This window comes from Lepisma saccharinum, chromosome 18 (assembly GCF_977018435.1).
Source record: "Lepisma saccharinum chromosome 18, izLepSacc3.1, whole genome shotgun sequence".
Classification (NCBI taxonomy): Eukaryota; Metazoa; Arthropoda; class Insecta; order Zygentoma; family Lepismatidae; genus Lepisma; species Lepisma saccharinum.
Window position 1 is genome coordinate 15,677,535 of NC_139246.1, and position 13,205 is coordinate 15,690,739.

Here is a 13,205-nt window from a genome sequence, read left to right on the forward strand (position 1 = left end):
TTTACAAAATATCTGCGTAGGTACGTCTAAATGCTTAAAAATGTCAGTTTCATAGTTATTAAATAAGAAAAAACCCTCGGAATTCGCTTCTGATGAACAAAGAGAAACCGACGCAAAGCGTACTCCTTTCTCAGAACGGTTTGTGATGTTTGTAAACATCACTACTGCTCACAGCTCATTGTTATCCGATACTCCTCCTGGTACCGTTGCGGCTGCCAGCCAGGCGGGAACGGATCCGATAATTCACGTGACGTTATTATGCGTGGGTTCAGATTGCAGTTTTTTGTGTAGTGTGTGGTGACAAAGAAAGTGCTAGTGTAAATTATAAAGTTCGTGTGTGTTTGTGCGCAGGGCAGGGAAGTGTCCAGCATGGGAAAACTGCAATACAAGCAATATTATTGGAAGGAGTGGGGAAAAAAATGTATAAATGGTTGACCCCTGTCGATAGTGACACGGCGAAAGCGTATTGTAAGTACTGCAAAGTAGAATCAATCTGTGGTAGAACTGTATGCCAAAGCTACTGATCTGAAAAACATTCGGAAACACAAAAACATAAAGTCAGATCTGGTTACTTCTGTTCTGCAAAACAGCAGAAAATACAGTTCAAACGGGAAAATTTAAATAGTTCTAATGCTGAAGCTGGTTTAGCTTTATTCATTGCCGAACACTTTTCTTTGCTAACCGTGAATCACTTGTCCGAATTATGTATGCAAAGGTTTGGTGACAGCTGCAGTGCAGCAGGCATTCGTCTGCATAGAACCAAGTGCACAGAAATAATAAACAACGTTCTTGCAGTGTATTTTCTCGATGATTTAGTATTAGACATCGCTAATCAGTATGAAGTGCAGTGTTCAGAGGAAGAGGAAAGTGACGAGGAAATGTTTTTATAGGCAAGTACTCGAATTTTTCACCTTTTTGCTATTTTTTAGAAGTTCATTTGATTTAGCGACTTTTTCTAGAGCATTTACATTTCATTTAGCGACTTTGTAGCGGATTTTCTAAGGAGTTTTAGCGACTTTTAAGTTCAAGTTGTTGGCAACACTGATTTCCACCCTGGAGCCTGGTGGAGCCATCTCATTTGTGAAGGTGCACTAATAAGATGTCTCCACCGGGCAGTAGTGCACCGTCACACAAACCCATGGCAAAAAATTTCGATGGCCTTCGGCCGAAACTCGTATGTCCCGACGAGGATTCACCTAATCCCTAAAGCGAAGAAAATCCAATGCTGCCCAAAGCCCGAACCCGAAGCCGAAATGCCGACGCCCGGAGAAGCAGACGACTTATCTCCTACGGATCGACTTCCCACAATGATTTTCTCCTCCTTTCACGCAGACGTCTTTGGTGGATCTCCGATGCCCCTTTTTTTCGACCAGACTTGCAAAATTTACTCAAATTTCGATCGTTTATCCAAGTAAGGTTGCGAGTCGGAATATGTAGGTCCTACTAACACTTAGCATTGTCTATCGCCTTCGGGCAGTGGTGGATTTTCGCACACCGGTATCTAGATGAAGCTTGCAAATTCAAGACGCAGCCGAGTTTTGCCTGCTTGCAGGATTTTATCCTCGGAAAGCTTCCCTTCTCTATTTTCTTGTAGTCTTTTCCAACACCTCCTAGTTTGGCCGCCTGGTAATAATCTCTATACAAGAATGAAACGAGGTTTAGATTAATACCCGATGTCCTAGTAGGTAGATATACACACTAGTGCATGCCTGCATGGAATGGAGGTCTTACCGAAAGGGGCCACATCCAGCTGAGTCTAGATGTGACACTCAGGGGAGGACTACGACTAGGCCACAGAACGACTCCAGGGCTATAATGTGCTTGGAGAGTGCATTAGTGTCCTGGACTAGATCTCACACCCTACGATGTAGTTGCCGGTTGACTAGGGTCGGGCACCACTCTTTCCTGCGAGTCCTTTGGGGGCATATTCAGCTTTTTCTTTCCTTTTTCCTGGAGCTCAGTCTGTATTGGCACTCCGTCAACTCATGGTCGAGCATTGCTCCCGCAATAGTGAACCTTAATAACCACGCGGGTGCTTAGCCTTCCTATTACGTTGTCGTCTACCTGCAGACTGATACGTACTCCTGTAGAGTAGGTAGAACGATACTCATGGTAAAACGTAAAGCCTCCTAACGTGCGGAATGGTTTCTGAGTTTTCGAGAGCTAACGTCACTCTCCTATTCAGGGTAGAAGTGAGTTCTGGAAAGGTTTCTGAACTGTCGAGAGATAATGTCACTCCCATGTTCAGGGTAGAAGTGAGTTCAGGAAAGGTTTCTGAACCATCGAGAGCTAACGTCACTCCCATGTTCAGGGTAGAAGTGAGTTCTGGAAAGGTTTCCGAACTATCGAGAGCTAACGTCACTCCCATGTTCAGGGTAGAAGTTAGTTCTGGAAAGGTTTCTGAACTATCGAGAGCTAACGTCACTCCCATGTTCAGGATAGAAGTGAGTTCTGGAAAGTTTTCTGAACTATCGAGAGCTAACGTCACTCCCATGATTAGGGTAGAAGTGAGTTCTCGAAAGGTTTCTGAACTATCGAGAGCTAACGGCACTCCCATGTTCAGGGTAGAAGTGAGTTCTGGAAAGGTTTCCGAACTATCGAGAGATAACGTCACTCCCATGTTCAGGGTAGAAGTGAGTTCTGGAAAGATTTCCGAACTAACGAGAGATAACGTCACTCCCATGTTCAGGGTAGAAGTGAGTTCTGGAAAGGTTTACGAACTATCGAGAGCTAACGTCACTCCCATGATTAGGATAGAAGTGAGTTCTGGAAAGGTTTCCGAACTGTCGAGAGATAACGTCACTCCCATGTTCAGGGTAGAAGTGAGTTCTGGAAAGGTTTCCGAACTATCGAGAGATAACGTCACTCCCATGTTCAGGGTAGAAGTGAGTTCTGGAAAAGTTTCCGAACTATCCAGAGCTAACGTCACTCCCATGATTAGGGTAGAAGTGAGTCCTGGAAAGGTTTCAGAACTATCGAGAGCTAACGGCACTCCCATGTTCAGGGTAGAAGTGAGTTCTGGAAAGGTTTCCGAACAAACGAGAGTTAACTTCATTCCCATGATTAGGATAGAAGTGAGTTCTGGAAAGGGTTCCGAACTATCGAGAGATAACGTCATTCCCATGTTCAGGGTAGAAGTGAGTTCTGGAAAGGTTTCTGAACCATCGAGAGCTAACGTCACTCCCATGTTCAGGGTAGAAGTGAGTTCTGGAAAGGTTTCCGAACTATCGAGAGCTAACGTCACTCCCATGTTCAGGGTAGAAGTGAGTTCTGGAAAGGTTTCTGAACTATCGAGAGCTAACGTCACTCCCATGATTAGGGTAGAAGTGAGTTCTCGAAAGGTTTCTGAACTATCGAGAGCTAACGGCACTCCTATGTTCAGGGTAGAAGTGAGTTCTGGAAAGGTTTCCGAACTATCGAGAGATAACGTCACTCCCATGTTCAGGGTAGAAGTGAGTTCTGGAAAGGTTTCCGAACTAACGAGAGATAAAGTCACTCCCATGTTCAGGGTAGAAGTGAGTTCTGGAAAGGTTTCCGAACTATCGAGAGCTAACGTCACTCCCATGATTAGGATAGAAGTGAGTTCTGGAAAGGTTTCCGAACTGTCGAGAGATAACGTCACTCCCATGTTCAGGGTAGAAGTGAGTTCTGGAAAGGTTTCCGAACTATCGAGAGATAACGTCACTCCCATGTTCAGGGTAGAAGTGAGTTCTGGAAAAGTTTCCGAACTATCGAGAGCTAACGTCACTCCCATGATTAGGGTAGAAGTGAGTTCTCGAAAGGTTTCTGAACTATCGAGAGCTAACGGCACTCCCATGTTCAGGGTAGAAGTGAGCTCTGGAAAGGTTTCTGAACTATCGAGAGTTAACTTCACTCCCATGATTAGGATAGAAGTGAGTTCTGGAAAGGTTTCCGAACTATCGAGAGATAACATCACTCCCATGTTCAGGGTAGAAGTGAGTTCTGGAAAGGTTTCCGAACTAACGAGAGATAACGTCACTCCCATGTTCAGGGTAGAAGTGAGTTCTGGAAAGGTTTCCGAACTATCGAGAGATAACATCACTCCCATGTTCAGGGTAGAAGTGAGTTCTCGAAAGGTTTCCGAACTATCGAGAGCTAACGTCACTCCCATGATTAGGGTAGAAGTGAGTTCTCGAAAGGTTTCTGAACTATCGAGAGCTAACGGCACTCCCATGTTCAGGGTAGAAGTGAGTTCTGGAAAGGTTTCCGAACTATCGAGAGATAACGTCACTCCCATGTTCAGGGTAGAAGTGAGTTCTGGAAAAGTTTCCGAACTATCGAGAGCTAACGCCACTCCCATGATTAGGGTAGAAGTGAGTTCTGGAAAGGTTTCTGAAGTATCGAGAGCTAATGGCACTCCCATGTTCAGGGTAGAAGTGAGTTCTGGAAAGGTTTCTGAACTATCGAGAGTTAACTTCACTCCCATGATTAGGATAGAAGTGAGTTCTGGAAAGGTTTCCGAACTATCGAGAGATAACGTCATTCCCATGTTCAGGGTAGAAGTGAGTTCTTTAAAGGTTTCCGAACTAACGAGAGATAACGTCACTCCCATGTTCAGGGTAGAAGTGAGTTCTGGAAAGGTTTCCGAACTATCGAAAGCTAACGTCACTCCCATGATTAGGATAGAAGTGAGTTCTGGAAAGGTTTCCGAACTATCGAGAGAAAACGTCACTCCTATGTTCAGGGTAGAAGTGAGTTCTGGAAAGGTTTCCGAACTAACGAGAGATAACATCACTCCCATGTTCAGGGTAGAAGTGAGTTCTGGAAAGCTTTTCCGAACTATCGAGAGCTAATGTCACTCCCATGATTAGGATAGAAGTGAGTTCTGGAAAGGTTTCCGAACTATCGAGAGATAACGTCACTCCCATGATTAGGATAGAAGTGAGTTCTGGAAAGGTTTCCGAACTATCGAGAGATAACATCACTCCCATGTTCAGGGTAGAAGTGAGTTCTCGAAAGGTTTCCGAACTATCGAGAGCTAACGTCACTCCCACGATTAGGGTAGAAGTGAGTTCTCGAAAGGTTTCTGAACTATCGAGAGCTAACGGCACTCCCATGTTCAGGGTAGAAGTGAGTTCTGGAAAGGTTTCCGAACTATCGAGAGATAACGTCACTCCCATGTTCAGGGTAGAAGTGAGTTCTGGAAAGGTTTCCGAACTAACGAGAGATAACGTCACTCCCATGTTCAGGGTAGAAGTGAGTTCTGGAAAGGTTTCCGAACTATCGAGAGCTAACGTCACTCCCATGATTAGGATAGAAGTGAGTTCTGGAAAGGTTTCCGAACTGTCGAGAGATAACGTCACTCCCAAGTTCAGGGTAGAAGAGAGTTCTGGAAAGGTTTCCGAACTATCGAGAGATAACGTCACTCCCATGTTCAGGGTAGAAGTGAGTTCTGGAAAGGTTTCCGAACTATCGAGAGATAACGTCACTCCTATGTTCAGGGTAGAAGTGAGTTCTGGAAAGGTTTCCGAACTAACGAGAGATAACGTCACTCCCATGTTCAGGGTAGAAGTGAGTTCTGGAAAGGTTTCCGAACTATCGAGAGCTAATGTCACTCCCATGATTAGGATAGAAGTGAGTTCTGGAAAGGTTTCCGAACTAACGAGAGATAACGTCACTCCCATGTTCAGGGTAGAAGTGAGTTCTGGAAAGGTTTCCGAACTATCGAGAGCTAACGTCACTCCCATGATTAGGATAGAAGTGAGTTCTGTAAAGGTTTCCGAACTATCGAGAGATAACGTCACTCCCATGTTCAGGGTAGAAGTGAGTTCTGCAAAGGTTTCCGAACTAACGAGAGCTAACGTCACTCCCATGATTAGGATAGAAGTGAGTTCTGGAAAGGTTTCCGAACTATCGAGAGATAACGTCACTCCCATGATTAGGATAGAAGTGAGTTCTGGAAAGGTTTCCGAACTATCGAGAGATAACATCACTCCCATGTTCAGGGTAGAAGTGAGTTCTGGAAAGGTTTCCGAACTATCGAGAGCTAACGTCACTCCCATGATTAGGGTAGAAGTGAGTTCTCGAAAGGTTTCTGAACTATCGAGAGCTAACGGCACTCCTATGTTCAGGGTAGAAGTGAGTCCTGGAAAGGTTTCAGAACTATCGAGAGCTAACGGCACTCCCATGTTCAGGGTAGAAGTGAGTTCTGGAAAGGTTTCCGAACTATCGAGAGCTAACGTCACTCCCATGTTCAGGGTAGAAGTGAGATCTGGAAAGGTTTCTGAACTATCGAGAGCTAACGTCACTCCTATGTTCAGGGTAGAAGTGAGTTCTGGAAAGGTTTCCGAACTAACGAGAGATAACGTCACTCCCATGTTCAGGGTAGAAGTGAGTTCTGGAAAGGTTTCCGAACTATCGAGAGCTAATGTCACTCCCATGATTAGGATAGAAGTGAGTTCTGGAAAGGTTTCCGAACTATCGAGAGATAACGTCACTCCCATGTTCAGGGTAGAAGTGAGTTCTGGAAAAGTTTCCGAACTATCGAGAGCTAACGTCACTCCCATGATTAGGGTAGAAGTGAGTTCTCGAAAGGTTTCTGAACTATCGAGAGCTAACGGCACTCCCATGTTCAGGGTAGAAGTGAGCTCTGGAAAGGTTTCTGAACTATCGAGAGTTAACTTCACTCCCATGATTAGGATAGAAGTGAGTTCTGGAAAGGTTTCCGAACTATCGAGAGATAACATCACTCCCATGTTCAGGGTAGAAGTGAGTTCTGGAAAGGTTTCCGAACTATCGAGAAATAACATCACTCCCATGTTCAGGGTAGAAGTGAGTTCTGGAAAGGTTTCCGAACTATCGAGAGATAACATCACTCCCATGTTCAGGGTAGAAGTGAGTTCTGGAAAGGTTTCCGAACTATCGAGAGCTAACGTCACTCCCATGATTAGGGTAGAAGTGAGTTCTCGAAAGGTTTCTGAACTATCGAGAGCTAACGGCACTCCTATGTTCAGGGTAGAAGTGAGTCCTGGAAAGGTTTCAGAACTATCGAGAGCTAACGGCACTCCCATGTTCAGGGTAGAAGTGAGTTCTGGAAAGGTTTCCGAACTATCGAGAGCTAACGTCACTCCCATGTTCAGGGTAGAAGTGAGTTCTGGAAAGGTTTCTGAACTATCGAGAGCTAACGTCACTCCTATGTTCAGGGTAGAAGTGAGTTCTGGAAAGGTTTCCGAACTAACGAGAGATAACGTCACTCCCATGTTCAGGGTAGAAGTGAGTTCTGGAAAGGTTTCCGAACTATCGAGAGCTAATGTCACTCCCATGATTAGGATAGAAGTGAGTTCTAGAAAGGTTTCCGAACTATCGAGAGATAACGTCACTCCCATGTTCAGGGTAGAAGTGAGTTCTGGAAAGGTTTCCGAACTATCGAGAAATAACATCACTCCCATGTTCAGGGTAGAAGTGAGTTCTGGAAAGGTTTCCGAACTATCGAGAGATAACGTCACTCCCATGTTCAGGGTAGAAGTGAGTTCTGGAAAGGTTTCCGAACTAACGAGAGATAACGTCACTCCCATGTTCAGGGTAGAAGTGAGTTCTGGAAAGGTTTCCGAACTATCGAGAGCTAACGTCACTCCCATGATTAGGATAGAAGAGAGTTCTGTAAAGGTTTCCGAACTATCGAGAGATAACGTCACTCCCGTGTTCAGGGTAGAAGTGAGTTCTGGAAAGGTTTCCGAACTAACGAGAGCTAACGTCACTCCCATGATTAAGATAGAAGTGAGTTCTGGAAAGGTTTCCGAACTATCGAGAAATAACATCACTCCCATGTTCAGGGTAGAAGTGAGTTCTGGAAAGGTTTCCGAACTATCGAGAGTTAACGTCACTCCCATGATTAGGGTAGAAGTGAGGTCTGGAAAGTTTTCTGAACTATCGAGAGCTAACGTCACTCCCATGTTCAGGGTAGAAATGAGTTCTGGAAAAGTTTCCGAACTATCGAGAGCTAACGTCACTCCCATGATTAGGGTAGAAGTGAGTTCTGGAAAGGTTTCTGAACTATCGAGAGCTAACGGCACTCCCATGTTCAGGGTAGAAGTGAGTTCTGGAAAGGTTTCTGAACTATCGAGAGTAAACTTCACTCCCATGATTAGGATAGAAGTGAGTTCTGGAAAGTTTTCCGAACTATCGAGAGATAACGTCATTCCCATGTTCAGGGTAGAAGTGAGTTCTGGAAAGGTTTCCGAACTAACGAGAGATAATGTCACTCCCATGTTCAGGGTAGAAGTGAGTTCTGGAAAGGTTTCCGAACTATCGAGAGCTAACGTCACTCCCATGATTAGGATAGAAGTGAGTTCTGTAAAGGTTTCCGAACTATCGAGAGATAACGTCACTCCTATGTTCAGGGTAGAAGTGAGTTCTGGAAAGGTTTCCGAACTAACGAGAGATAACGTCACTCCCATGTTCAGGGTAGAAGTGAGTTCTGGAAAGGTTTCCGAACTATCGAGAGCTAATGTCACTCCCATGATTAGGATAGAAGTGAGTTCTGGAAAGGTTTCCGAACTATAGAGAGATAACGTCACTCCCATGTTTAGGGTAGAAGTGAGTTCTGGAAAGGTTTCCGAACTATCGAGAAATAACATCACTCCCATGTTCAGGGTAGAAGTGAGTTCTGGAAAGGTTTCCGAACTATCGAGAGATTACGTCACTCCCATGTTCAGGGTAGAAGTGAGTTCTGGAAAGGTTTCCGAACTAACGAGAGATAACGTCACTCCCATGTTCAGGGTAGAAGTGAGTTCTGGAAAGGTTTCCGAACTATCGAGAGCTAACGTCACTCCCATGATTAGGATAGAAGAGAGTTCTGTAAAGGTTTCCGAAATATCGAGAGATAACATCACTCCCATGATTAGGATAGAAGAGAGTTCTGGAAAGGTTTCCGAACTATCGAGAGATAACGTCATTCCCATGTTCAGGGTAGAAGTGAGTTCTGGAAAGGTTTCCGAACTAACGAGAGATAACGTCACTCCCATGTTCAGGGTAGAAATGAGTTATGGAAAGGTTTCCGAACTATCGAGAGCTAACGTCACTCCCATGATTAGGATAGAAGTGAGTTCTGGAAAGGTTTCCGAACTATCGAGAGATAACGTCACTCCTATGTTCAGGGTAGAAGTGAGTTCTGGAAAGGTTTCCGAACTAACGAGAGATAACGTCACTCCCATGTTCAGGGTAGAAGTGAGTTCTGGAAAGGTTTCCGAACTATCGAGAGCTAATGTCACTCCCATGATTAGGATAGAAGTGAGTTCTGGAAAGGTTTCCGAACTATCGAGAGATAACGTCACTCCCATGTTCAGGGTAGAAGTGAGTTCTGGAAAGGTTTCCGAACTATCGAGAGATAACGTCACTCCTATGTTCAGGGTAGAAGTGAGTTCTGGAAAGGTTTCCGAACTAACGAGAGATAACGTCACTCCCATGTTCAGGGTAGAAGTGAGTTCTGGAAAGGTTTCTGAACTATCGAGAGCTAATGTCACTCCCATGATTAGGATAGAAGTGAGTTCTGGAAAGGTTTCCGAACTATCGAGAGATAACGTCACTCCCATGTTCAGGGTAGAAGTGAGTTCTGGAAAGGTTTCCGAACTAACGAGAGCTAACGTCATCCCATGATTAGGATAGAAGTGAGTTCTGGAAAGGTTTCCGAACTATCGAGAGATAACATCACTCCCATGTTCAGGGTAGAAGTGAGTTCTGGAAAGGTTTCCGAACTATCGAGAGTTAACGTCACTCCCATGATTAGGGTAGAAGTGAGGTCTGGAAAGGTTTCTGAACTATCGAGAGCTAACGTCACTCCCATGTTCAGGGTAGAAGTGAGTTCTGGAAAAGTTTCCGAACTATCGAGAGCTAACGTCACTCCCATGATTAGGGTAGAAGTGAGTCCTGGAAAGGTTTCAGAACTATCGAAAGACAACATCGCTCTCCTTTTCAGGGTAGAAGTGATTGTGGATTTTTTTCCGAACTATCGAGAGCTAACGTCACTCTCCTATTCAGGGTACAAATGAGTTTTGGAAAAGTTTTTGAGGTAAGGTTTAGTTTGGCATGCACTTACTTTTCACTCAAGCTTTCACCACATGATGTGACTATTCTTGTCTGATGAAGCCACATGATATGAAAGCTTTAGTGAAAAGTAAGTGCATGCTAAATTAGACTTCAGCTACCTTGACTAGCGTTTGGAAATAGCTAATTGCTCCTAACTTTGATTTTAGATGTAAATATGGTTATGGCAAAAGAAGCTGCCTAACTTTAATTCACAATTGAAAAATGACAATGTAAATAGACTAATATTAATATTGACCGATAAAGTGTCCTCATTTAAAAGGATGGTATGTCAAGTCCCTTTTCATGTCTCCTGTACTGTAATAGAACCCAAATGATACACATTATTCATCTACTCACAGAGCGAATCTCTGGCGAATGCTGTGTATGATTCTCCGTGGATGGATTTGAGTCCTGAAAACATCCAGACTCTTCAGATGATAGCACAGAGGTGCCAGAAACCAGTGACCATCAACGGTGGAGCATTCTTCACCTTATCCAGGGAATTTTTCCTCGCGGTAAGTCACTATTTCACATAAGTAAATTGTAGAAAGTAAAACTTTTAAACAAGATTGATTAGATTTTTTTACTTTTATTCTTCTCGCACGCTGTTGTTGCTTTCGCTGCTGTAGTCGAATTTTCAAGCCTATGAGAGCGAATGAAGCGTGGGCAATGCAATCAGCTGCTTGCCATCTGATCCTGCCACTGCGTTGCCAAAATGTTCGGCGTTCAACACATTGTCGTCACCTTCATGTAAGGGTATCATCATGAAGGGGAAAACCGTACACAGCGAAAGCACAGATATAATAATTAACGTTGTTGAATGTTTAGATAACGAAGCAGGGAAATATTATAAATATGGCAACACGGGACACTCGGGTACAAACGAAGGGGAGCATTTCCATCTGCTATGACTGCAGAGGAGCAAACAAATGACTGCTGGTGAGGCGTCTGCATCTTCCAACTGAGGGCCTGGCACAGCATATACGCCGTCTAACGGCTGTGTGATAAAGCTCTGCTCTTCTACTGCAAGCCTGCCTGGAAATTCGAAGAACAGGAGAGAGATGATACGTGTGAGAGCTCGTTACCTTACTTTTTGAATCACCCTGTATAATTACATGGTAAGTAGCCCTTTGTAGATCAAGAACTGATAAGCAGATTTACGTTCAGTGGCTCGTTCATAGCGCATCGTGTCCCATCGTTGCTGTCTTGGCTTTCTAGACCGAAGTCCACTATTTCTTCTTTTCAAACAGTTCCCCTGAATTAGCACCGAAATTTGAGAACATGGCAGGAAAAGAACCAGAAAAAGCTCATGCAATTTCCAAGAATATGATAAATCCACAAGAAACTTTCCAGATTAAAATAAAATTATTCTAAATACACAATTATATATGCAGATCTAATTTTAAAATTTTAGGATATTTTGTTATAAAAAGTTAAAATCTCGCTTATATATCTATAAAGAATGTCAAGATTTAGTGATTCTTCATTATCAAGTCTTCAGATTTGAGTATAATTAAATATAAAAATACCTAACTCGTTTATATTAATATACCTAGGTATTACATTACTACATATACAATACACATACATCAAGCTAAAACTGTAAACACATGATTCTGTATTAATTATTGTAGTGAAGCATCAAAACTTCAATTCTGCAAGGATACCCTGAATATAATCATAAATAGGTTATTGCTAATTAGATTAAATAATTTATAATTTAAATAATATTGTTTCTAATAGTCCAGTTTCAAGTTGTTGAGGCCCTAATTTTACAAAGTTGCTTAATGAATAACTATAGAGGAAATATATATAACTAATCCTATATGCATTCTACCATACAAAACGTAACAATAGCAATACCAAGGGGGGGGGCGCTCTCAGGCCCACTGATTCATTTCTTGCGCATGACATGTATATCCATCAATGTAAAAATTCATTAAAAATAGTAATTGTTCTTTGCAATATTTAGAATGACAGCACGTAATTTTTCCCAAAAATGTTCATTAAAAAGTTACTTTATTTCGTTGATATTGTTTATGTGCCTCAAAGGCCCACCCCTTGGTAATTCTAAGGAAAGACTTCGCAATGATGTTTTAAAGGTATTTCAATGAATGAGAGGATATATTCAATTGCTAAACTATAGTAACAATTTGAAATAATGAATGTATGGGTAGTAGAAAAAGTAAAAATATAACTTTGCCAGAATTTTGCACAGTTTAAGCATTGTTCCAAGTATCAACATTGTAATTGAAGAAAAGTAATAAATGTTACAGTGATTTACTATAATTACTTAAAAATCATTATGTAATTTATCTTTCATGTATAATCCATAACAAAACATAAAAGTAGTGTCTAATTAGTTAACTTATGTGTACAAATGACAGAAAATACACATCAATCCAGATCAATTGAACTTTCATGGGCCTCTGAGGTAATCCGTGTAACAAAAAAATACCTTGACATTGCTAGGTTTAATACGCACACAACTCTCTGCATATAACAGAACCATTTTATTTCTTGCCAAACTGTTACCAGTAATATATTAATTTAAACCTCATTCATTTGTTTTAAACGTTTTTCAGGTAATGGGATCTGTTTTGACGTACTTCATCGTCCTGATGCAGTTGCCAGACAAGTAAGAAACTGTTAAATAAAACCAAAAATATTGTTTCTCTGAACCGAATTAATGAGTGCGGAATTTGCATACTATTGAGCGTCCAGCAGTTATTACAAGTACAGGGATTTTGAACAATAGTGTTCGCTTACGACGTGACAATATATTAATTAGTGTACTTACCAGATTTCGTTCCCGAAGATTACACTAACATTTTCATTCAAGAGGATGATCAGGCTGGTTCTGTTGTTATGGATATGCTATGCATATTGTAGGTACAGACTTAACAACAATGTCCATTGTTATGTAAATTGTATATTATTTTCACAATACGTCATGAATTTTTAGCAATAGTAGTTTTAAGAAGCTTGCCTCATCGTTTATAAATTTGAGATTATAAAATGTCATCTGTTGTCGCGAACAAAACTCAATGTTTATTCTATTGCTTTAATCAATAAATCTTGATACACTGGGAATTTATTCTAAATGGTATTGTGAAAGTCAAACAAAAGTTCTATGAGTGTACACTCGCAATATTTCTAGA

The 13,205-nt window shown here is 42.2% G+C and overlaps 1 protein-coding gene across 1 annotated transcript in view; it reads left to right on the top strand.

Moving 5' to 3' along the window:
- LOC146002678 (odorant receptor coreceptor-like) overlaps positions 1–12,983 on the top strand; it is a 55,513-nt gene extending 42,530 nt beyond the window's left edge. The window contains exons 4-5 of the mRNA XM_083140641.1: positions 10,404–10,559; positions 12,630–12,983. Coding sequence (XP_082996767.1) covers positions 10,404–10,559; positions 12,630–12,686 — 213 coding nt within the window. The 3' untranslated portion in view covers positions 12,687–12,983. The remainder of the gene's footprint in view (positions 1–10,403; positions 10,560–12,629) is intronic.
- Positions 12,984–13,205: the final 222 nt, after the last annotated feature.